This window comes from Etheostoma spectabile, chromosome 6, assembly GCF_008692095.1.
Source record: "Etheostoma spectabile isolate EspeVRDwgs_2016 chromosome 6, UIUC_Espe_1.0, whole genome shotgun sequence".
Taxonomy (NCBI): domain Eukaryota; kingdom Metazoa; phylum Chordata; class Actinopteri; order Perciformes; family Percidae; genus Etheostoma; species Etheostoma spectabile.
The window spans coordinates 21,763,972-21,789,389 of record NC_045738.1 but is presented as its reverse complement, the minus strand read 5'-3'; the positions used below and the strand labels follow the sequence as shown (position 1 = coordinate 21,789,389).

At 41.7% G+C, this 25,418-nt stretch overlaps 1 protein-coding gene across 4 annotated transcripts in view; it reads left to right on the top strand.

Annotated features, from left to right (window-relative positions):
• The window catches only part of vps13b (vacuolar protein sorting 13 homolog B), a 354,534-nt gene that overhangs the window by 81,198 nt on the left and 247,918 nt on the right, over window positions 1-25,418 (top strand). For all 4 annotated transcript variants that reach the window (XR_004332501.1, XR_004332502.1, XM_032519244.1 and 1 more), the window contains exons 17-19: window positions 1,966-2,150; window positions 19,904-20,038; window positions 21,096-21,275. Coding sequence is in view for 2 of the 4 variants with exons in the window: in XM_032519244.1 (XP_032375135.1) it covers window positions 1,966-2,150; window positions 19,904-20,038; window positions 21,096-21,275 (500 nt within the window). In the remaining 2 variants the exon portion in view is untranslated. The remainder of the gene's footprint in view (window positions 1-1,965; window positions 2,151-19,903; window positions 20,039-21,095; window positions 21,276-25,418) is intronic.

Here is a 25,418-nt window from a genome sequence, read left to right as displayed (position 1 = left end):
ACACACACACACACACACACACACACACACTTACACACAGGCATGCATGCATTTGAACACACAAAAACACATTTGATTGATTTCTTACTGTATAGCATGCAAAAGTAGTGATTTCTAATAGTAGAGAAGCATGGCATTGCATGGTTCACCATTGTGCCAAATGCACCATATGTTTCTAGGGATTTCAAAATGTATATGTGCGATGTCATGGTAAACTCATCGACCTTGTCAGGTTTGGAGTTTCTCTCTTTTACTGCCTTTGTTTTCCTGTACTCTCACATCTCTCTTTATCAAACTCTCTCTCCCTCGCTTTCTGTCTCATAGTAGTCCCCCTCTGAGACAGCAGGTAGTTAAGAACTCTGGGCCTGCCTGTGTGCAGCGAACAGCTCATGTCACCCTGCCGAACCACCCAGGAGCAGAATAAAGGGAAAGATAAAGAGACACAGAAAAAAAGAGAGGGAGGGAAGCAGAGGAGTTAAACGATTGCAGAGCTGCTGAGCGGAGGGAGAGACCCTGTGACATATCCCACACTCTGAACTAGGACCAGACCAAAATGGATGTATATGATTAAATGAACTGTGATTCTTGTTCCTGACACGCCGCAGCCATCCCTGGAATTATCCACAGTTCTATTTTCACCAAAAGCGCTCCTCAAAGGGCAGTGCCTTTTTGCTTCCATTACAATATGTAGTCAAGCGAATGTAGTCAAGCGTGTATGTACACAAACACACACACACACACACACACAAGTAGATGTGTATAAGGAAGGGGGCACTGCCAGTCCTCAAAAAGCCAACTGAAGAATCTTTCAGAACAGAGAGAGAGGAAAAAAGGAGTGGAACCAAACAGGCTTGTTTTGCAGTGTTTTGTTCAGGCTCCCTGGGTGTTTTTCCGTTGAACAGAGGTTCCTGGGGACGCAGAGGGAGTGAGGGACAGGGAGAGAGAGAGCAAGAGATGTGAAGGATACAGTAGATCAGTAGTCAAGTGCTCCATCCCTCTCAGCACTGTGTGCCATACCTTGGTTGGCGTGTGTGTATGTGTTTGGTTTGGAATCCCTCCTTCCGCTGTTGCCGATGTCATGGATGAGATCTTAAGAACTGAGGGACCATGACTTCACGGCCTGGCTAAAAAAAGAGCTCAGTGACCTGATACAGGGATTTGTTTAGCAGTATATGTGTTTCAATATGGTTTTTTGTGTGGTATTGGAGATGTGCAAAAAGTGTGTTTGGATATGAATGAGTGATTATAAAGTGAATATGGGTGACATTGAGACAAATACTAGAAAGGAGGGATTAAAAAACAAAGTGTGTGTTTGCGTGCGCGTGCATGCGTCTGTGCTTGTGCGCGTGTGTTAGATGATAAATGAGAGCATGGTCCACTGAGGTTCTGATGGACAGGGGCCTGGAGGACTCCATCCGACTTTACTGTTACCTCATCCCCCTGAACGCACAACTCATCAGCTTGTCATACACACACTCACACAAACCTTCTCCCTCTACACTCTTGGAGACAGATGAAATGTTAAATGCGTAGAGATTCTTTTTAGGGTCAGGTTTCTGGGCTGTACATCGCTTCACATAAATCATCATCACAGTTGTGACGGAGGGGAGAGAAGGGTCGGCGGCAAAGAGGCAAACTACACCCACCTGCCAAGTAACTAAGGAAAGCTTGGCTTGCACTTGGTACTTCTTCAATCTGCTCTAGTCAAATGTAGTTCTACCTATTTGGCCACTCGGGCTATCAATGAGCTGTTTTATATTGTGATGTGATACTGATGGATTCATGGAAGTCATGAACGATTTGTTTCCACCGGTGTCCATTTCATTAAGTGTATGTTGGCGCTTATGTGCGACTTGCCATTATATCATTTATTATTGTCACCGTATCCTGACTTTCTCTCTGTCTCTTTTTCTCCCCATGTACTATCCTTTATCTAACCCTGTCTTTCTTGTCCCGCTTTTGCAGGAGCAAAAGGTCTTCAGTACCCACCACAGAGTGTATTTTTGAGCTTCCCCACTTCACTGTCCAAGCCACAAGGGCCCAGACGCTTTTGCTCCAAGCGATCTGTCAGAGCTGGACCCACAGCATGGTCAACGGAGCCCCATTGACACTCAGCGAAAGCCTGTTCCGTGAGGTGTACAAAACTCCAGGTAAACAACACGCTCTACAATAAACCAGCATTGACTGAGTTTGTCTGTTCTTTCAAAGCATAATCCAGTTTAAGAAATGTCTGATACTTGACCAAGGTAAAAATTTTAAAGTCGCTTTTCACACATGCACAACACACCTGAAGTTCTGCAGACTTTACCCAGTGGAGCTGTATGTACGCAAGCAAACGTCCAAATCAGTTGGTTTGGGACATCAGATGATGTTTACCTTGCCAACGCCCTAGTACATAATCTGTGTAATCTCTGATTGAGCCAAAAGTGGGAAAATCCTAGCACGAGAGTGGTTGTGTTAATGACATTTCATGCTGCTTAATAAAAAATGAAATAACATAAACATCCAACAGTGAAGAAGAAGGGTGAATTAAGATGAAGATTCAGACGGTTCTGTCAATAAGGGCCAGATTGACGCGAAATCAGCAGACAAATAAAAGGAACGGCAAGAGACTTGATTGTTAATTATAACAGCTCTCTGACGCAATGTTATCCGTTCAATGTCCTGTCTGCTGCACGCTCTAGTATTTTTGTGTTTTATTATACATGTGGTAAAAGAAAAACTCATAAGTTCATAAGTGAAAACAGTTTAAGTCTCTTTCTGCTGATCTCTGAGCAGCTACAACAGAGCAATAGTGGTGTAAGGGCTGCCGAACCATAGTAAGACAGAGGAGCAAGCATGACCGGTTCACTCTCCCTATATCTTTGCAGCATATCTACAAATCACTTCTAGGTAGTTAGGGATTTGTGTGTGATGAATGTGTGTTTTATATATGTAGGAACCCTGACCTTTCCACGCTGTTTGGTTGCACATTGGATTTCCAGAACAGACAGTGATTAGGTGTGTGAAGAGAAAGGGAGCAGGTTTATCACAGAAGAGCAAAGGCTGTTTAGCATCACAATAGATGTTTGTGTTTTTTTGTTTGCACTTGTGACTACAGGGTAGGGTAGTAATTAAAATTTTGCAATAGCATCTTAGTTACTTGGTTATATGAAAAAAATAACCATACAGAAGAATAATGTGTCCTTTAGTAGCTCATTCTGTTTTTCAATCATGAATAGTCAAAGAAGAAACCACATCACTTTGTTCATCTAGTCTCTTTTAGGCTATTGTATTAAAAGTTAATGCGTTCATCATTGTTGTTGATTTATTGAAATATCATAAAGTACATTTACTGTTCTTTGTTTGTTTAGTTCTCCATAAAATAAAGCTGTTTTCTCAGTACCAGGAAATTGTCAAGAGAGATATATGGAACTGGCTTGAGCTTAAAGTGATTTGACTCTTTTATGAAAAGTTTTACAGTTCTTTCTCAGAGCTCAGCACATCATGTGCCAGACTCTTTCACCCAAAACAAGTCAATGATCAAGTCACCGATAGTAGCTAGTAAGCTATGGACAAGGTGGCTGCAGACCCTATACCGGGAGTGCAAGCACATATCCAAAGCTTTATGTCTCAAAATATACGTTCATGCGAGACACTTTGGCATAAAGATCAACTTGTCTTGTGCCCAGTGTGGGGTACTGGACCTGCAGCCAAGGGCAAATTAACTTTGAAACAGTTTTACGCTTCATGTCGCCTAAGATGCCTTAATGGTCAAATAATAAATTTTGCCCCTTGTTAAAGAAAGGGAGGGGAGCCTGAATTCAATAAAACAGTAGCTTTTCTCATGACGGTAGCATCTGGACAGTCCTCTGGAGGGCCAGGGATTTTCCAACTCATTAGGATCATGTTGTTTGGTATGCCGTCAACATTCTCCCTTGGCCAACCCAGCCAAGCTACCTTTTTCACCGTTGTGTAGCCGCCAAAATTTATGAAACTGGTCTCCCGTGGAGTGAAGTCAAATATTCCTCTCCCCTCACTCTGCCTTTCTCTTGGAACAGGGCTTGAATAGAAACATGGAGAAACATTTGCACATCTGGTCTGTGTGCTGGCAGGTTAGAAAAAGAGCAGTGGGGAAAAGAGTTTGTGTTAGAAGGCAAGAGACTGAAGGGGAATAGGTGATGTGTTGTGTAAGTATATGTTGTTGTGGGGGAAAAACTCAGCAATTATTCCCATGATATAACCAAAGATGTCTAGTACTCTATCTGCATTTGAAATTGTGGTGACACTCGTAGGCCTTAAGAAAGCTGTTAGCTGTCCCAACCTCTCCCAGCCTTTGCTGTGACAGCTTAAATGTAAATGTGCTGTATTTATATAGCTCTTTTCCAGTCTTAACAACTGCTCAAAGCGCTTTTACATCTACAGGAAACATTCACCATTCACATGCATTCATACACTGTGGCCGGGGCTGCCGTACAAGGTGCCACCTGCTCATCAGATAAACATTCACACACATTCACACTCCGATGCGCAGCACCGGGGGCAACTTGGGGTTCAGTGTCTTGCCCAAGGACACTTCGACAATGACTACAGGGGCGGGGATCGAACCACCAACCCTCCGATTGGCAGGCAACCGCTCTACCACTGAGCCACTGCCGCTTAAGTGTGGAGGAGAAATGGAAAAGGAGGGAATGTAAGAAAAAGTGAAGCTAGCAGAATAAACTGTGATCTGTTTGCTGTAATGCATCTTACTGCACAACCTTGCTGAATAGTTTTGGTTCCTGTGGGTTTGTCAACACTGTAATATCATGATGGGACCATGCTGGCTGTTCTGGGCTGGCTACTTGTCTTCCCACTCACTACTTAGCTCTTCTCTGGTCCTCTTTGCTCTGAGTTTGTTTCTTTTACTAAAGCAAGCCAAGTGTGTTTTCTACCAAAACATTACTATCATAACTCTTGACAAAAAGCTAATGGTATGGAGTTATTTTACATTCTATAAACCTATCCAATGACAAATAAGGGGACTGTACTGTTAAACCGCTGACATGGTGCCACTTATTTGGCCCTCCGCACAGTAAAAGTGTTTCCAATCTTAGCAGTGGCTGCGTTTTTCCGCTAGTGCGACTTTCCGGCTGACTTGCTTCAACTGTTTGTGGTAAGAGCACGGGTCTGTTACAACGCTCATAGGATTCAGATCTGGATCCAGATTTAAGTCTTGTGGTCGTTTGTTTGTTCTTGTGTCACCAACCAGCCGTCATCAGACCATTGCCAGGACAGAGCTCACACACACATGCTGAGGCCAAACACTGAACATGGCAAACAAAAGCTGTTCACTTAGAACATGGTCTTTTTTCATTTCTTTAGGAATTTCTACTCCCTTCTATCCTTTTGATGTTACAGGGTTTTTCAATAGTGGAAGGTGTTTCATATCGAGGTCTAGCTGATAACACAGATGGTCAGTGTCCTTCACGGGGGAGCCATTTGGGTATAAGATTTCGTTCCCTATCCAAAGGAAATTTCACAATTCAGCAAGGGGGAAAACTCAACAAAGCTGCAGTTGTAATCTCAAGGTACTGACAGACTGTAAAATGTTCTTCAAAATAATTGGTGGACTCAGATTAAAGCAGCAGTCAGAGACTTAAAATTATTGTAGCTGACTGGAACACAGCCACAAAGACTTGTAAGACTTTGAGTTACTGTGCTGCTTAGTTGCAGCTACAGGGGTGACCCAGCAAGCAGCATATGCAGTGTAGCATCTGTTTGGTCTGCAAGCCCAGAGACGATTGAACGAAATCAAAAAAGAAAATGTAAAATCTTATTTTCCTTGAAAATCAGATGCGGTCAGTCAAGCTTATTGCCTTACGGCTTGGTTTGTCACACAACTGTCTGTAGGACAGTGTTGATCTCCAATGCTGCTGAGCTTGGCTCAGGCATGAGCAGATTTTTTTTCTGTGGTAACACATTATCCCAGCATTCTCCTTTTGCATTCCAGTGAAGCTCACACTAGTGTTGTATTTTATTGGTGAGCTTTGCAGCAACAGTATGTCTGGTTGTCTGGTGAAAACGGACAAGTGGTCCATAGGGAGGTTTGTGTTTGTTTGTGAACACATTAGTGCCTGCATTCTTACAGTATGTGTCCACTAACCCTCGGCCTTGTCAGCTGCCCAGTGAGGGTAATTACAACTGTATGATTGTTTTTTTGCAGTTCTGCCCTGCTGCATTCCCTACTTACTAACTTCTATTTTTGCTTTGACAAAATCTTTTCTTTCTTTCTTGCTAACTTTTTTCTTTTCTTTTTTACCATGACATTTATCCTTTATTTCCCTTTTATCCTTTTAATTCGTCGCTACCTTACTTTACCTTTTTTCTCTTTTCTGTTTGTCCCTCTTATCTAATTTCATTGCTGAATTCAGTGCCTCATGCCATCTCATTTTCCTTCCTCTAACCCTGTCTTTTTCTCCTCTTTTCCTGGGATTGTCAACGACCAGCCCGTCCCGTCCCATCTTACATGTCCTCTTTGTTTACACTCCCAGGATGCTTTCATGGTTTGCAGTAGCAGCCATAGTAGTAGCAGTAGCGGTTATAGTAGTAGAGAGGAGCCAGTAATTCCTGCCTACCACTGCTTCTAGCCACTGCTAACCTCAGATTCAGCGACACACTGACCACAGTGACCTCCCACACGCTACTTGAGTCTGCATGAAATTTTGTGTGAGTATACTGTGTGTTGTGCATAAGGTTATGGTGAGTGATAATTCTGGTACAGGGAAAGTGTACAAATTAATTTTGTCACTGCTCACTTTTCAGTGCATTGTCCTAATAAATATGGGCCATGATGTTGTGGCCCTCCTCCCCACGGGGCTAAGGCTAACGCTAAATATAAGCCTTGTCGGTCTCCTTTCTTGTTGCACATGCGTACGATAAACACCACGTCACGACCAAACGTGGCTCTGGGCAGATCCAATAGTTTTAAACATTTGAAATTGTGATACATCTTCTTTTTTTAATATTTAAGGAACATGTACAAAACTCTACAATTGGGCCACAATTAAATAGTAATTTTATGGCAATGTTGCGATCTTCCTAAGGCAAATGTGAAAGACAAAACTGGCATTTTTGGTCGAGGCAGTAGGCATGTCTCCAAAACATGTTGAAGCTTTGCTAATGATGTTTGGAAATTAAAGCAACTGTTTAACAACCAACACAGTTTGTACTAAACAATACAAGAGCCACGTAGTGGGTTACATATTAGTGACATAATGAATAATTAATTTTAACTTATAATTAACTTAATGAGTGGCTGGTCTACAGTCACAGCTCTTACTTAGTGTTTTATATTTTCATAGTTGGTTATCCCCTGTAGTTAAATCTCACTCAGTGTCAACAGTCAACTCTAAAAAGTTGTCATAGATCTCAGTGATTAAAGTTTTGATGAAATCCTAGATCCTTAGTCTGTACTTTGCCATGAGCACGCACCATCTATATGTTTTTTTTATAGTATTCGTCTTTTTTCCCTGTTGATGATAGCTTTATTGGATTTTGATTCATGTACTTGGGACTTGAGTCAATAGACTTGAGTTGTTCTGTTTCAAGGTGTATTTATAGCTCAGTACACAGTGATAAGTCACAGAGAGCTCTTAAACTTGCAGATGGTACAACTCTGGCTATGGGAATATGTCTTTTCAATGTATTTTTTAAATATTACCTATATTGTGACTGTGATTGTGAGAATAATCATAGCATATTCCTGTTGATGTGTGTGTACACATTTGCCTGCTTGCGTGCATGGCCTTGTGTGCACGTTTTGTGTCTATGTTCATTGTCTTGCTGATTAAACATAAATTAGTCTTGGTTGCATCCTTGCATCCATGACATTGCAGTAAACACTCCAGATGACAGAGAGGCCGGGATGCCCTAGACTTTAGACAGCTCATTATAAAAGATGGATGATTTTGCCTATTACTTTTCAAAACAACCAGCGGAAGAAATGCTGTATCTCCTGTTTTCTTCCTGCTTGTGTTATTGGTTTTAGGTCGCTGACTTCCACCTCAAGTACATCACAATGAACTGAAATTGTCTTGAGGAAAGTCGATTTTGGTTTGTTTGCCATATCAGAGTAACAGCTACAGTAGGCTAGGCTTGTAAACTAATAATTTCTCCCTTCAGGTTTTTTTCACATTAATGGGCTTTCTGAACATTGTCCTCCCTAAATAATCCATTCTGGGATAAGTGCAGGATCTCCAACCAAGTTGGCAAAAGGAAGAGGAGGAGAAATTTAGGCCGGTGCCATTAACTTTCTACAATACAAACTCTTGCCCGGCAGAGCATAAAGGCTTAAGCACAATTTAGATCCTTGCACTTGTTTTAGTGTCTTGCGAAAGGCTGCATTTTGAAAGACAAAAGATCAAGGTCAATAAGCATAACATTGGCATTTCCACTAGTGTTGAATTCAGCTTTAATGTGGCTACCACAGCTGGTTTTCTGGCCACAGAGCTCTGTGGTGGTCTGGACTAGGACAAGAGGAGGGGGGTCTTGTAGAAGTTGGTTGGTGGTGGTCACCAGACATGCTTTAGATGATTGGTGGGTGATATACGAGCTGTGACATAACTTTAGCGTGACAGATATAGGGGAAAAAGAACAGAGGAAGAGGAAGAGAGAGAGTGAACAATATAATGAGCAGAATGAAAAATGAAAGTCAGGGAAAATAAAGGTTGAAGAGAAAAGTGACAAAGAAGGAAATAAAGAGATTGAGAGAGTGGGGTGGACATCAGTGCCCAGGAACACAACTGGCCATTGGTTCTCTTTATTAAACCCAGGTTAAACCCACGCACACACGTGCGTAAAGAGACGTGCATATGTATGAATGCATGCCCATCGCCATCTTTAGCAAATCCTATATGTACCCTTGAACTCACAGCATGCGATTCCATTTAAGGCAAATGACGGCAAGAATGTTTGGATACAGCAAGCGTATGCTCTCACTGCATAGCGACTAGAAGCATGTTGATAATAATAGTCCAGAGCTAATGCTCTCACTCCTAACAGTATCATTATTAAAACAAGTATGTTGTTTTTACTAGTTCCCCCTACACATTCATTGGGGTAAGGGGTGGTTGGGAGGAAAATTGAGAAAAGATAGGATTAAAGACTTAAGACTTTACTGTATATGTAAGGTTACGTCAGGGACACTTATTTAAACTTTTCTTCAAATTGATATTTCCCATTGCTTGGAAACAAATGCAACCTCTTAGAAGTCTACGTCAATAACAGTTTTTATGCATTTTTGCACTGCTTGAAAAAGGCTGCTCCTGTCATGGCCAGCAGTTCACATCCCTGTGATCTAACTGCCTTCAGGAGCATGGGTCTGACGCAAATCCCCCTGTGATGCTGTGGCATAATAAGTGTCTGTAATGGCTCTGTGTTATTGGAGGGGGAGGAAGTCTTACTCTGTCGCCTCTGTAGACTAATCCCTGATATGCTGTGCATTTAATGTTGTCTGATCCAAGAACGTACCTTTTATCTTTGCTCTCTCCTTCTCAGCCTTCTTCTCAGCCTCCTTGGTGTTTCTCTCTTGCTCATATGGTAATGCAACTGTCAGTAGCATAGTCCTGGCTGTGGGACTGAATGGGGGAGGTCGCACTCCGCTCAGTTTTCCACTGTTTTCCTGTACAGATTTTGGCTGACATGGCCTTCTTCCTCACAACCTTAATGTCTCTCATCTATTAATCAAGACAAGCCAGAGGAACATGCAGCTTTGCCCTGTCACATAATGGGCCTATACACTTAGCACATGCATATTATTTTGATAGTCCTTTTTCATTGTTTCACAATGAAAGTGAAAGGGAAGGGCATGAGCCTTTTTTTGTGGTCTGTGGTTGTCACAAATGTCAGTACAGAGATGGGAAGCTTAATGAAAACCCTGAAATGTCTGTTTCAGCATGGCCTGGACCCTCACTTAAGTATCCATACTTCTTTGAAGAGGTAACTTATTGGTTTGAGAGAAATTTCTGCCTGTCTACTTGTCTGCTTCACGGATTGACATCAGGGCAGGAAAAAAAGCAGGAGGGAAAAGAAAAGAGAGGGCTTTTTCATCCATACGCAACCTTATTTCTGACATTAAAAACACGTTGTGTCAGCATCAGAGAACTGATAAATAAATCTCGGATGGAACTTGAGACGGTTCTTGTCAATGAAAACTTCAATGAGCTACAGACGGCCCTTGCTCCACTCCTGGAAGATTGTTATGGTGTTTTAAGTCAATCCAGACTCAGGCCTTTCTTTTGTCTTCCTGAAGCCCTCTGCTCTTTCTCTGTTGCTCACTTCAGTCCTGAGCGGATGAGTGAAGCCAGTGGAGTCGATGCACAATGGATATGTATATCTTTAATCAGATGGGAGGAACATAAAGGGCCTAAGGTTTTGCTCCGTCATTAAAATACATCTCAAATTATTATTTTTTACCAAACAGCATTGTATACACACACACACACACACACACACACACACACACACACACACACACACACACACACACAACCTTCCTCCCCCATCGTAGTTGGTGACTTCAGACACTTATCAGGGGACATCAGGCTTGTCATTTCTCACCCAGATTCGTCATTCATCACTCCACTTTTTCACACCATCCTCTGGCTTCTGGCAAAATATGATATTTCAAAGAAATCAGAAGTCCACTGAGAGTGTGCCAAGGATTTTCTCTTCCCTGTTTGTTTGAATAGTAGCCCACTTTTCTGTCATGGGAAATAAAATTTGATTCCAGGCATGTTGGAGGACAAGGATGAGCCCAGTACAGGATCTGGAAGCTTGAGTTTCATGTCCAACCTTTTATTTTTGACATTCTTATATAAATCATTGATGGTTTCTCAAAGGCATCTTTCCACGTTACTCTAAATCCAATATACCATTGGCACAATATAGTACCTACATTGGTAGTTGATCTCAAAGATCTGTCATGCTTTTTAGTTTGTATTTGAGTAGGGCAGTTGAGTTAGCTGGCCAAGCTTGGTTAGAGCAGAGATTCCGTCATTAGAGCTGGAACACTCAACTCCCGACTCTCCCCTGTAGAGGATAAACTGAAATATAATCTGAAAACCCCCTGCAGCCGTGGTTTATAAAACGTTACCATAGTAAAGACTTGTAGACCCCTACAATGTGTCATCAGTAGATAATGCGTTAAACAGACCTAGGAAGGCTCTGCAGGAAAACCATCATCAGGAGCATCATTAAAAAAATTAAGGCCATTTAAGGAGAGACTTATTTAACACACAACTTTACTTTCATCCCAAAATAATTAAGGGTGTGAAGAGTATGACTCATAAGGGATACATTACATATAGCAGTGCATAATAAATAAGTGAAATAACTGTTAATTATGTAGCTTAATAACTGTCTAACAGTTATATCACAAAGCAAAGAGCATCACGGAGGCATGAAACAATATGCACTGAAAGAGAATGGGCTTTTTAAGCTCCCATAGCAGACTGCTCTGAATGTTACTAAGCCCGAATCAATGACAGCCCCAAATGAATCTGTTTGTATTTATGTCATCTGGTAGTGTCTGCTGAGCTGGCTCCCTGCTGTGAGCCAACCGTCCCATCTAAGGGTAGTGACTAGTGCCGACTGAGCACATAGCTCCACGACACAAGGCCATAAATCTCTACTGTAACTCCCATTGAAGTGCCTCAGCTCTAAAACCCCAGTCACGTCTTGGCTACCACCACACACAGACACAGCCTCTGCAAATTTGATCTCAGTGGATTATTGATAAACAAGGACTCTCTGCCTAGTTTCTAAGAGTAGAGAGGTTTGGTGAGCCTGAGAAAAAGAGCAAGTGTGAGTTGTAGAGTCACAGACAGCTTGAGAGTCAGAGAGGGACAGCAGTAATCCAGAGTTACGTTTCAGTGACGGAGGGGCTGGTTTAGCGTCATTAGCTGCGGCCTGTAGTTTCAACCATCTCTCTCATGGTGGAACCACACTGGCACTCCATCCTGGCTCCTACTTCAAAGACAGAATGCCCCTGTTTCTTATGCTTACCAAATTTGTCAGGACAGCATTAGGCTTGGGATATGGGAGATTGAGAGGCAGGCCCTCTCATCAAGAACTGTGTTTTAATGGGCTATCTCACCACCGACTAATCATCTCCTTACAAGTGGCAATGTGGGAATCCATGTCACAGCACATTTCTCTATCACTCTTTGCTCATCTGTCTCTCCTTTTTCCTCTCATCTTTCTCACTTGCTCCATAAGTCTTTCACTCGGTTTTGTTGTGCACCCCTCTCCCACCCCCGTCCTGTCTCCCAAACCCCACTGCCTAGGCCCATTAGTGTTGTCCAAATTGCTTCCGCATGAATACTCCTTAATTGTGGTAATTCAGTGGCAGAGAAAACCAAGGTTTGAATGTGTGGAGAACATGTGTCACTGCTTTAGTGGTCAGACGGAAAGGCAGGCAGCACCTGGAGGGGATGGTAATCATGAAAATTAGACCCCCAGCCTCCGCTACCACCAGCACTTACACCCCATCACTGTCTTAATACCTCGACTGTTATAGGCAGCCAGCACCACTTGCATACTCTAGCTCTCTAACCTCTAGTACCCAGTGTGCTGGAGGCTGCCTCCTAGGTGTGTGTGTGTGTGTGTGTGTGTTACGCCATTTTCTTTCTGTCCACCCAACTGCATTGTGAGGGGTCTTTAGTTTAAGACCTTGCCTCTGTATATGTAAGTGTAGAAGAATTCACTGTTGATGGAGGTTTTTTTTTTACAAGTTGGAATTACCGAAACTCTGGCCTTGGGGCTGTGTGTGAGTTTTGGTGGTTATTTAGCTATGGTAGTTATCACTGCTCATGTATAGTTCCATTTACCTGAAAAGTAAAACGCATCTTCCTGGGTGCAAGTGAAGTTTTCCTGCAAATACTATAAGCCATGTCAAGTTTTTAAGGCCACACATTTACTGTAAGTGCCTTATTTATTGACGGTAGGCTGATTTACTGTTTTTGTCAGTTGCTGGTAAAAAGTAGCAAAATAGATTTTTCTTCTTAAAAAAAAAAATGTCACAAACTCTCATCACGACAGATTATAACCATGTAATGCGTTCCTAAAGCTACCTTTATGTTTAAAAGTCTCTAATTTTATCATTTTCAATCATTTTTGGTAGTATCAGTCTTGTTTGCAGACTCGCTAAGCTGCTCTTTTCTCAGCTTTAATTGCAGGACAAACCACTACTGGTTTACCTTGTCTGTCTTCTTGTCCCTTTTCTCTGCATGTGTCTGTATTTCTGCTGTGTGTCAGTACTGGGCAATGTGCCAGCAGACCTCCTGCTCCTACTTACTGCTTCTACTTCAGCCCTTCCTGACTTAGGAGAGACAGTTATTGTTTCTGCATCAGCACTTAATGGCTCAGCTGGCTGCTTTCGGTCTGCCCGACTTGTCTATTCTACCTCTTTTTCTGTCAGCCCCCTAGTTGCTGTGGGCCCATTGCCAGACTTGGAGCTTTTAGTACTTTAGGTTCTCTTTCCTTCTCTGTCGGTCTTTGTCTGACTACTTTCTCATTAGGGTTTAGCGATAGTGTACATCCTCTTGTCAGTTGATCGTTATCACATAAAAAACTGATCCCTAATGCATTTCTATGTGCCAGGGACCAGTTTTCCTAAAAGTAGGGGAAATCTTCACTCATGACATAACTATAATGTGACTGCATGATGTAGAGGTGTAATAACTTAAATCATAACCCAGCTTAATAGCTGTTTTAGCACACGCCATACTTTTTGTTGGTCAACCAATTCCTGATATTGTTAGTTCTCATGCCTTACCTCTAGTAATAGAGACAGTTTCAGGTTCTGCATCAGCTTTTAATGGGTCCTCTGGGTGTTTTCTAAAGTTTAAGAACATACATTAAAAAACCTTTCATACAGAGAGGAAGACTTCTGCCTTTCCCTTCTTTATCTTATACAATTTCAGTGTTCCCATGTGAATGTCCTGGCTTATTCGCTAAAAGAAACCCAGTTTCCATAGCATTAGATATGAAAAGTGCTCATTCTTTCTGAGGTATTTTCACAAGTGTTTTGTGAATGTAAGCTAATACAAACACTGTGCTTCTTGTTTTAAAATGTAGTTTTGCCTGGTCTAGCTTTATGGGCAGGCAACTTTCCCATACCATTCCTCAAAGTGGTGAGAGCAGGACATGTTGGAATGTGTAAAACATGGCAAATCTGCAGATGTCCTGCACACACACACACACACACACACACACACACACACACACACACACACACACACACACACACACACACACACACACACACACACATACACACACACACACAGACATACTGAGACATGTGCACGCTAACTATTGAGGTATGCAGAAAGCAAAAAAGAAGCCTTCACATCCCATACTGCCCCATCTGTGTGTGTTCCTTTTTTTGATCTATTATTTCTTTCTTTTTCTTTCTATCCCTTAGTATTTCTTTACTGACTTTCCATCCCTCCATCCATTCATATTTTCCACACTCTCCTCAGCGTTCAGGATGACAAATCCAGCTGCCCACGGTTGCCCTCACAGTGTTTGATGGAGTGCCGTAGCCTCTGGCCCCTGGCTGTGTGTTTATGTACTTCTTGCACCTGCCCTTGCTTGAAGAGTAACAGCACCACACACATTCACTTTGTCATTTACTCACGGAAACACAGAAACACACACATGTCTGGCAGTAATACACACACTAATGCGTCCATACATAAAGCAAACTGAATACCACTGTTTCTTCAACAAATGACCAACCGCTTTTGTTTTTACTCTTTCTCCTCTTCCTGTGTACCCCGCTTTTTTATAGTTGAACAGCTGGGCAAAACATTGTCCAGAGCCCCCCTCCCCCACGCAACAACCACCACCCCAGCAGGTGCACCGTGCCCTTTAGGACATCTACGGGGGCAACGTGTGATAGTGATACCCGTAGTTCCATTTTTCAAAGAGTAAATAGAGTAGGGGGAATGGCCCCTGTTGTGTTCCAGATTGGCTTGCACTTTTAACATCTCCATCTTTTACTAAAGGAATGATGGTCAGCGTGCGTGGAGGCCTACTCATCACTATTTTAAACATTTTTCCTTCAGTACAGTTTTGAAAAAGGCCAAATGGTCACTGGATCTGGATATCCATTTTCTACGATGTCTTGTTCTTTCAGGGTAGATGGGTCATATGTTTTTAGGTTCACCGAGACACACTCAATAATATAGCCAAATGTCTGGTGCTTTTATGGCAATTCTATGTATGCTATATTGTTTCCAGAAAGGGGATCCTAGCTTTATGTAGTGCCTATGTCATTCTCTATCTTTCCCTCTGGTACTGGATCACATGAAATAATGTGTGTGCATATGAGTGTATATATGTGCGCATATAGATGCTTGCACATGCTTAAAATGAAAAATATTGTATCTCAGCTCTGTTCTCTGGGTTCTAATGAAATATCTTTATTTGCTAATATAAGACATTGACTAAACTTACCATTGAGGATTTTATTTTATTTTTTAATATCAAAAACACTGCTTTAACTGTCTTCTGAAACAATATGCTACACCATGGGCGTGTTTTGGACAAAAACAAGTTCATACTTGTGGTCTTAATTCTTTAATAGACTGACAGAACCTGCTAATCATTTTGACAATAGTGTTATTTGTTTACAGTAATTATACAAGGTATATGTAGGATTTTACCAGTTACTTAAATACATTGGTATTTATGCATGCAAATGTAAAAGTATAGCTCTCTTGTTAGAATTTGGCCCCAAGGGTAATACATTGATTGCTTGTTTGGCTTCTGGGATGACATAATTCACATATAGAGTACCAGGTGTACACTTTATATAGAACGTATGTCCTATAGATAGGGGAAGCTGATAAAGAATTAAGTAACTACAGCTACAGAGGGACACACTGCACTGCTTTGTTTGACCTGCAACTAGAGATGTTCTGATACCATTTTTTACTTCCCGATACCGATTCCGATACTTGTGTTGTGGGTATCGGCCGATACCCGAGTACCCCATACCATTGTGTTTAAAAAAAAAAAAAAAAAATGACTGATATTATCATTGTGGTAAGGCCTGGCTCAGGTTAACACTTTTTAAACAGAATTAATACAGCAAATGGAAGCCATATATTTTAAATAGAACAGTATAAAGTAAAACATGAACTTGGACTTGGGGATTTTCCACTTTACTAGAACCCCCTCAATTGATCGGCAATTAATGTGCCAGTATGACCCTCGAACTCGGTGGGTGCACTCCGCACTTCGGGGGTAAATGTTGACTCTCTGTCCACCCAGCGGACGTTAAACTTAGCAAAGACATGGGCACACGTCTGAGCGCCAAATTTCCGTGGTAAAGCTGTTGCATGCACGTCTTTACCCAAGCATACACGAAATGTGTTCCCTAACTGTCTCGTATAATTTGTAGCACAGTTTCAGAGATATATTACAACCTGGCAAACCGTACCTTCTTCTAATGCTCCATTAACGGCGAAATCCCACATTTTCGACAACAGACAGGGGTTGTAATCCAGTACAAAAACTCCAAACTTTGTTGGTTATCGTTGTTGCTTTTTGGCTGTCTTTGGGTAATTATCTCGTCGCTGGAAGCAGTTTCCAGAGTTTGCTACTGCAGTTCGTCCTTTTCCCCCGTAGTTTTTCGTAAATGTTGTGCTTTTAGCGTGACGCTCTTCAATGTTTAATGAAGTTGCTGCTGTTGAATTTGCAACACTCGTGCCACCCCTTGAAATGCTTCTTTGCATATGTTGCATGTTGCCGTCTTCCGGTGGGAACATCCTGGTAAAGTACAGCCAAACTGCCGACATGATGCGCTAATGCTACTGGTTTTAAGGAGGCGTTAGGCGATCAATTCTTCTTCGCCCCTCTAAAACAGCAGCGCAACTATTTTTAGAGTGGCGAAGAAGAACTGTGTCCGAGCTAACGGAGCTAACCAGTAGGGATGTAACGATATCAAAATCTCACGGTACGATACAATTTCGATATTGACCTCACGGTACGATATTTATTGCGATATTGTGGAAAAGCTCACGGTATTGTTAAATAGCTCACGATAGTGTTTGTGATGATAATGGCAAAAAAATACAGAAATTTTTTCTGCTTTTGCCAGTCAACAGGCAATTTATTGTTGTATTTATGGATCATGCCAACATAAAACGCTGATCACATAGTGCTTTTAAAGTGCAAGTTGTTTAAATCCTTTACCATCTACAGCAGAAAAGGGACGTAAATCACACGCTATGTATTCCGCGATGTACCTCGTGATTTCTTGAGCCCTTGCGCTGTTGTGTGGCATAGTTGTTGAAAATGCCTCTTCAGGGTTTTTTGACAGGACATTCTTTGTGAGAGAATCTGCAAACTTTTCCGGATGATGAGTCGTCAGATGACTTCGCATATTGCTTGTGTTTCCCGTGTTGTATCGCAGTTTACTGTGGCAGTGCTTGCATATAGTCCATTGTCTGTCCCCCACCTTCTCTCCTTTTGCGTTTTTTGACACGGCGAAACCAAAATGTTTTCCAGACATCTGACTTAAAAGTTGCAGGGGCTGGCACAATCTCAACTTCGGGGTTGTTGTTGTTTTCATCTTTACAAGTATTGCTGTCGGCCAGGCCGGCTTGCTGTGAGCTTGTGTGGACAGCGTGCCGCGTGCAATCCGCGTGCAATCCTATTGGCTTAAGAACGGTTGGTATGACGACGCAGCGCAAAGGATCATGGTCTATGTAGTTAACAACGATTTGTTCCGGGGGACTGTTTATTCCTCTTATTTTTTGACGGACACCTGTCCTTTTATTATTGTAACCCAACCACGACGATATCGAGACACGTTTACCACCGCGATAGCGCGATAACGTCAATATCGTTACATCCCTACTAACCAGTAAATAGATTCCTATTTTTAATAGTTTATGTGGTATCGGATCGGTGCCTGTACTCCAGTACTCGCCGATACCGATGCCAGCATTTTCGGCAGTATCGGAGGCATTTCCGATACTGGTATCGGAATCGGAACATCTCTACCTGCAACTATATTAAGTGGCAAGCAGGGAGACAGAGGGCGGGTTATTAACATCCCCATCTTCCATCTGGCCTCGATGGAGGGCCTCTCAGACAGCAGGTGAAGAGGTTGCTGGGTAATTTGTCTTGCGAGAAGGAGAGGAGGGAAGTCAGTGGTTAGGGATTTTTGTCGCAATTGCTAGTAATTCTCTTTGTTAAATGTGCTGTGTGCGTATATGTGTCTACTTGAATCCTGTCTGTATCCACACTGCCTGCTGTTTTACTTTAAAAATACCTGAGCTATTAGTTGATTAACAACTGCAAAAAAATAGTGAATGCCAGTTTTGGTGTAAAAGAGTCTACCGAAGTTTTCTTTGTTTATGCATTTGTGAGTCATTTTTGTGACATTTTTTTTCATTTGCTTCGTCAATTTATTTTTTTATTTTTATACAAAGCTTTTGAGTATCTCTTCGCGGTTTGTTCGGCCTTCATGACCTGTTGATCTTAGTCACTGGGCCACCATTGTACTGAAAGTGCTGTGGACACTTGGAGGAAATGAAGTGCTATCACTGTAAGAGGGGATTATTCTGAGAAGACAACCCTTATTGGAACAGGTGATGTAAGAAATTAATGTGACTCCCTCAGACAGTTCCAGCTCACTGGAAGAATGTAGCATGTGATGATGGATCCTTCTCTCCTCTCTCAACCGGCAGTTTGGCACAGAACTCCCTAAACTCTACAGTATCTTTTAGCCATCCAGCTATTTCTCCCATATCCTCTGGTTAAGTGTTTGAAATAGCCTCTCACCATAGAAATAACATTGACATATCATAATGGCGAGTATGTAATCCCCCCCACTTCTTCCCACAGTGCAAACAGTTTCATTTTGGAAAGATGGCAGACGGAAGGTTCTTCCACACTATGCTGTCATTAAGAGAAATAATCATAGAGTGAGGAGCACTTGAGGCTCCTGTGAGGTAATGCTGGTGTTAGGTGAGTTGTAGTTGACACTAAGCTGAATACTGGCAAGACTGTATTGGATATTATTTTGGAAAGATGTATCCTTTATATTACTCATACTCCTAATAGTCCCGGTTATTTAACTTAAAATGTTCAAGTCATTTAACTCAGTAGATTTACTGGGAACTTGTAAAACATTTAGAACAAGCACTTGACAATTTAAGGGTTTTTTATCTCTTTTAATATCCTTCCCCGGGCATGTTTTAAAAACAATATGTTGGGACTTTGCTGTAGTGTATCCAAAAGCCCATTAGTATACTGTAAATGTTTTCACAGGAAGCTTTCTAAATCCAGAGGGATACAAATACAAATAAAATGTACACCTTGCAAAGCTTGTACTTAGAGATAAATACACAGAAATAAAACATTAAATAATACAAAATAGAAAATGGACTGGGGACTGGCATAGATTGTAGCAAAACAAAAAAGCCATGTGCTGATAAAGGCGTCATACATACATTTCATACATCATTCATGATAGTAAAATGTGTTATTTACGATGTAGCTTTGGGAGACTATTCACTGATGTTTCATCTAACTTTTACAGCTTACTAGAATATATAAATGTGTTTTTGTTTCAGGTATGTCTCATGGTATGGAGACACACCAACAGGTTAACCTTGGAAACAGAGGGCACCACTAGTATCCCTGCCAGAGCTTAGATAAACCCAACACACTCCGCCTGGTGTTGGTGATATCTGTGTTTAAGAGCACCTGGTTTCTCAAACCTTTGGGTGAGACAGAGAGGGAAAGAAAGGGGTCAAGACCAATTAAAGGCCAATCAAGTATTTAACAAAGCCACGGCAGCGGTGTTTAAACCTGCCCGGACTGCACTTCATTTTCACTTCTTTTTCTTTTTATTTATTAGGTGTGAAGTCTCCGGGCCCGTCACCGACTCTCGAGGGCTCGGTCCAAAACCTGGAGCTGAAGTTTTGCAGTCGTGCGACGGTGAAATGCGCTTCAGGAACCGTGGGAGCTGTAAAAGTGTGCGCCAGGACCCCAGGTGTGTGCAGCTGTGCCCTGTTAAAACTTTACTGCCTGTGTAGGAGGGAGAGAGTGAGAGCGACCAGACTCTTCTTTTACTTTCTTTAACTCATACTTTTACACACTTCACTCTGTCTCTCTCTTGCTCAATCTTTATCTTGATTTCTTTCCAGCTTTGTGATTCAGTTGCTGTTTTTCTCCTGGGGTGCTGTCATTGGGCTCTAGCCATGTCTTTGATGGCAAGGATGTTGTTGGAACTAGTGTCATAGCACGAAGTTCATCAGGTCAAACTGCACACATGACGTCAGGCAGATTATAAAATCTATTGCAGCTGTCATTATAGAAGTTCAAAATTACAGGGGACGCATAAAATAATGTACACATTTGGAGATACTTGTAATTTTGAGATAAATAAATCCCCACTGCAAACATGGCTACAAAGGTGAGTAGTAATATTTGATGTCCCACTCAGTTTACTGTCCATGTCACTGTCCATCGTGTTCCGGTTGGTCAGTTGTACCTTGTGATGGCTGTTCCTTTTGTCATATTTTATTATGATTTTCAGGACTGTTTCTGCAACACTAATAATATTTTTGTCAGCATTTTTTTTCCCTTAGATTTCACTTGCCCCTTCAACATGGATGGTGTCTTTGGGGTGTCTCACGTTGTTTTGAATGCCCAAACTGTTGATTGACTGACTTCTTTACTTGCTGAAAAATGCTGGAATTTATGTAAACAGTCAATTTTATTATTAAAAGCCTTTAGGCATATATAGTGTATTATTTTGTCTCCTTCTTAAGAAGCTAAACACAGCTTTTGTATGGCAATTCATACACTTTTACAGTCAGAAAAAGGCTGTTCACTGTAATTCATTATCACCATTTCCACTATCAAAAATCCCTTTAATTTAAGTCACAAAGTGATTCAAAAAATAGGGTTGTTTGTGTAATCCATGAAGCATTCACAACAAGACTCCTGCTTTTGTAATTTTTGTATTCTCTTGGACACATTTGTAAAAAAGTTTTCAACTGGGGAATTTGTAATATATTAATAAACCTTCAACTCTTGTTTCTTAGGTTCAGGAGAGGGGGTTAAGGAAAAGCTGGTTCCTCTGATTCAGGGCCCATCTGACACCAAAGAACTCTATACCAGCCGCTGGCTTAATGAGATTCGCAAGCCTGAATCCTTGCTGGCTCCTGACCTGTTGGCATTTTCTGTTCAGGTCCCTCAGCAAGGAGATGATTGCAGAAACTCAGGTAGAAACTTTTGTTGCAAGTGTATGCATTACTCATCTCCTCTCGTCTCTTTTCTTTTCCTCTCCTTACAGTCACCCCCCTCTCCTCATGCATTACAGTGCCTCCTCTACTCTCTCTTTCACAAATCACCATTCCTTGTTGATATACCAGATTTCTTTAGCTCATTTTTCGGTCGCGGTTGTGGTGTGTGTACTTGTGACAGGCACTGGTAGTCCATATTCCATCTCAATTATTGGTGATCTAATGCAAGAGTCTCTGTTTGTTTAGGTAGTCATATTTTCCTTCCTCCTATAATGTCACGCAATGCCCCCTCTCAGTTATTTGTGTAGTAAAGCCGATAAGTGTTTTCCACTCCAGTATCCTTGAAGCAGGGTTGGCAACTCGGCATCTCTTTACAGGCAGCATGAGTTCTCTAAACAGCAGTTAGTCTTTGTCAGCGCAGGGCCGAGCTGGCTAGAGACAGCTTACCACTCAAGGATTGCTGTTGAAGGCTGCACTGATGTCAGGTTGCAGTTTTTGATTGCATCCTTAGACCACAGATTATACTTGTGGTGTCTGTGCGAGAGTGTGTGGGTGTACGCATGTGTTAAGAAGGAGGGTGTGGGATTATTTAGTAGCCCTTCCAAAACTGTAATTCAGATTGCAAAGTGCTGCGGCGCTTTACATAGTATGTTGGATATTAAATGACTACAACATAGTGCATCTCATGTATCTATAGCAGTAGCCCGGTACTGTATGTCTGCATACAGTATAGTCCCCTGTGTTATTTTAAGCAAAAATGGCTCCTGTAGTGCTTTCTTCACTGAAAAAGGCCATGAATATCAGTATGTCATCACTAACCTTTACTCCCCACCTGCATATGCAAGTACTTCTTCTATCGGGCAGCTCTTTTGGGCTCCCATGGAAGAATGATGCTTTTGGAAGTAGACGCACTTGACATTTTCTTCTATGTCATGGCCTTCAATTGCTCCCAAGTCTCTAAAATCCCACAAAAGGTGATTCTCTCAAAGTGCACCCTGGGCTGTTATCCCACAACCCCCACCCACCGAACAGCAGACACAGAAGAAGTGAGGGGTGACAATGTAAAACAATACACCTCCAGTATTTGTTTTCAGAGTTGTCTTCAGAGTCACAACTGTACATCACTTTTAATACAGGGCTGTAGAGATTCATCGTGTGGCCTTGGCTTACGTAAACCTCCAAACCTGAATCATATCAGGCCCCTGGGCCTTAAACATGTCAGCGCTGAGATGGAGCTGGTCTCCGGTGGTTTCAGACTGTGAGGAGAAGATACAGCTGTAGCTTAGAGTGAAGTGAAGTAAGACGATAAGTACGATTTAGAGACAATAGATTTGGGAGGTCACCCCTAACCAGAAATTCCTTTCCATTGCTTTTTGAATGTCACCCAGTCAATCACTGTCCCATTGCTAGTGAACAGAGTGCGAAAACACTGCTATAAATTGAAAATGTGAGGCAGGGAAAAGCTTCCATTTCATAGGCAACTCATGGTTTGATAAATGTGAGGACAGTCATTGAATAAATTTTCTGCAAGTTGCAATGACATAAGAGTAGATTTTAAAAGCAATGTTGTATTTCTGACAAGCGGTTGTTTCACCCTTTACAGCCTCAGAGACATAGATAGATATTTTTAGGAACTCTGGTCAATTCTATTTAGTGTACAGCCTCAGACTATTACTTTGATTTAGAGAGCATATTATTTCAGCGAAGCAATGGCTCATAAAGACATACATATTTTTGAATATTAAAACCTGATCTGAACACAAACCAGAAGACCAAAAGGAAGCAAAAAGAGGGGGAGAGAGAAAGAAGATGAAGGTGAAAGGGAGGCGGGGGGCTGACTCCCAGAAGCACTGGATATATCTCCAGCAGATGTGGAACAGTGGAGGCCTGCACTCCTTCTTATCACTGCCTCAATACTTTTTTTTCCCCACTCGTCTGTGTTAGATGTTCTTTGTTTCTTACTTGCTTTCTTTTTCATTCTGCAGTCTACATCTCTCTTTTTTGTCTCTTAACCTTTTGGTTTTTTAAAAACTCAAACCTAGAATACTTTGCTTTCTGTCTCTCCCTCCTTCTATTCTTCTTGCGTTCATCTCTGTTCCTAACTTTTTCTTAGAAGTCAATAATTTCTCATGGCTGGTGGTATTTCAAAAGAACCATCCTTAATGAATGAAAAGTATTTGAACACACACACACACACACACACACACACACACACACACACACACACAACCAGTGTTTCTGCCAGGAATCTGTCTTTTATCACAATATACCTGTTAAACAGTCAGAGCCAGAGACAGCAACATGGCTTGACAGTAACAATTCCACCAGACTGGACATTTCTTCTTCTCTCTCTCTCTCTCTCTCTCTCTCTCGCCTCCTCTCTCTCTCTCTCTCTCTCCTCTCTCTCTCTCTCTCTCTCTCTCTCCTTCTCTGTGCATGCATGTGTGTGTTGTGTCAAACTGTTGAAGGAAGAGCGTTTGCATAGAAAGTGTGTGTGCGCACAGGCATTTTTTGTGTCTACTTGTAGGTCTGTGTTTTGTATGGTGGTCAGGCTTACATCAAAGCTTTTGGTCAGTCCACATGTCCCATGTCCCCGCTGTCATCCAGAGGGTGACTGGGAGCCTGTTAGAGCAGTGCTAATGGAATGATCGATGCAACGCCTCATTCAGCCAGAGATGAAAGGTGGAGTATCACCACTCTAAATGTGCTGCACCCTTTGCTCCCATAGGACCAACTCAGGGGCTCAACGTTTTGTGATCATGACATTTCTGAATTGTTTGAGCACTTGGCCTTGGCATCAAACACATTTTATTCATCCCATGTGGCTCTGTTGATTCCATTTAGCAAATTCTTAAAGCGTGATCATAATACATCTAGCGTAGGACTGGGGAAGGGGAGTAAGAGAAAAGCTTACTCCTTACACCATAGACATGCCGAAAACATTAAGATATAATGAGCCCCAATCAACTTTTATATTCTATTTTTCATTTGATTAGTCGCTTCTGGCTTTTGTAGGGATGCATAGCAGTGCTGTGGGATCTGTCCACCCAATTCCCAAAGCATAATATTTATTTAAGGAAGGGGGAGCTTGTTGGTAATTGTCATAGAGCCACCAATGCGTAGTCACTTGAACATATATACTCACAGGAAATGGTGCTTCCACATCTATTTTCATGTTTTAGGGTATGTAATTGACTGCAGCTGATTTTAAGTCCAGAACCTTGCCTTCAGTGGTTCCCCACTGGTCATGTATGTGTGATCTCTGTGTTGTCTCATTTCTTAGAGGATGTGACAGGCTCTGGAAATTGCCAGCACTTTTCTTATGGATGCTTTAATTCATCCCTGAAGCCATTTCCTCTATGTCTTACATTTTCCCTTTTTTAGAGCTCAGAAAGGCCCAAATCTCTAAGGTCACTTCTGATAAAAATATATTCGGTCTAATAGAAGAAATTCCTTACTGAAGGCCAATCACAAAAAAAGTCTCCACTCGAGTCTAGAGCACTCTTGTCTTGACCTCTTTCTATGACACAGTTGTCATTTAGAAAAAACCTCAAAGCATGCAGGGGAATGTTCATTTTCGATGCATTATAGTTTATATAAATTAATTCGTAGTCTAGCATTTCAACGGCAGCTTTGCCTGGTTCATTTCACCAAGGAGATACGTTGCTTTCAATTATGGCCAGTGACATCTGTTTTCTGTCTAATTGTTTACCAGTGAAAACGAAATTCCAATTTACTTAGAAAATGAATTGATTGGGTTTGGTGGCTTAGAGGGGCGGTTAGAGCGAGTCCCTATACACTTGTAGAACTCCTGCAGATCCAGATGAATGTGTTTTCAGTTAACAGAGTTGAGGTTGGAACATTCTAATAAATTAAACACAATTAAAGACGTGAGTTTTAACGCAGAAGAACTAAGCAGCTATGCTTTGAAATGTCCTCTTTTATAGATCCTAAGGCAAGTAGTAATTTCATATCTTGCTTTTAACCCTTTGCATTACAAGCTGACAGTCCTAGATGATTTCCTCTAATTGAGCAGTTGTTCCAGATATACCCAGCATTTATACGTTAGCCAAGTGTTCTTTTTCTCTCCTTTTACATAGATCTAACATGACACAATGAATA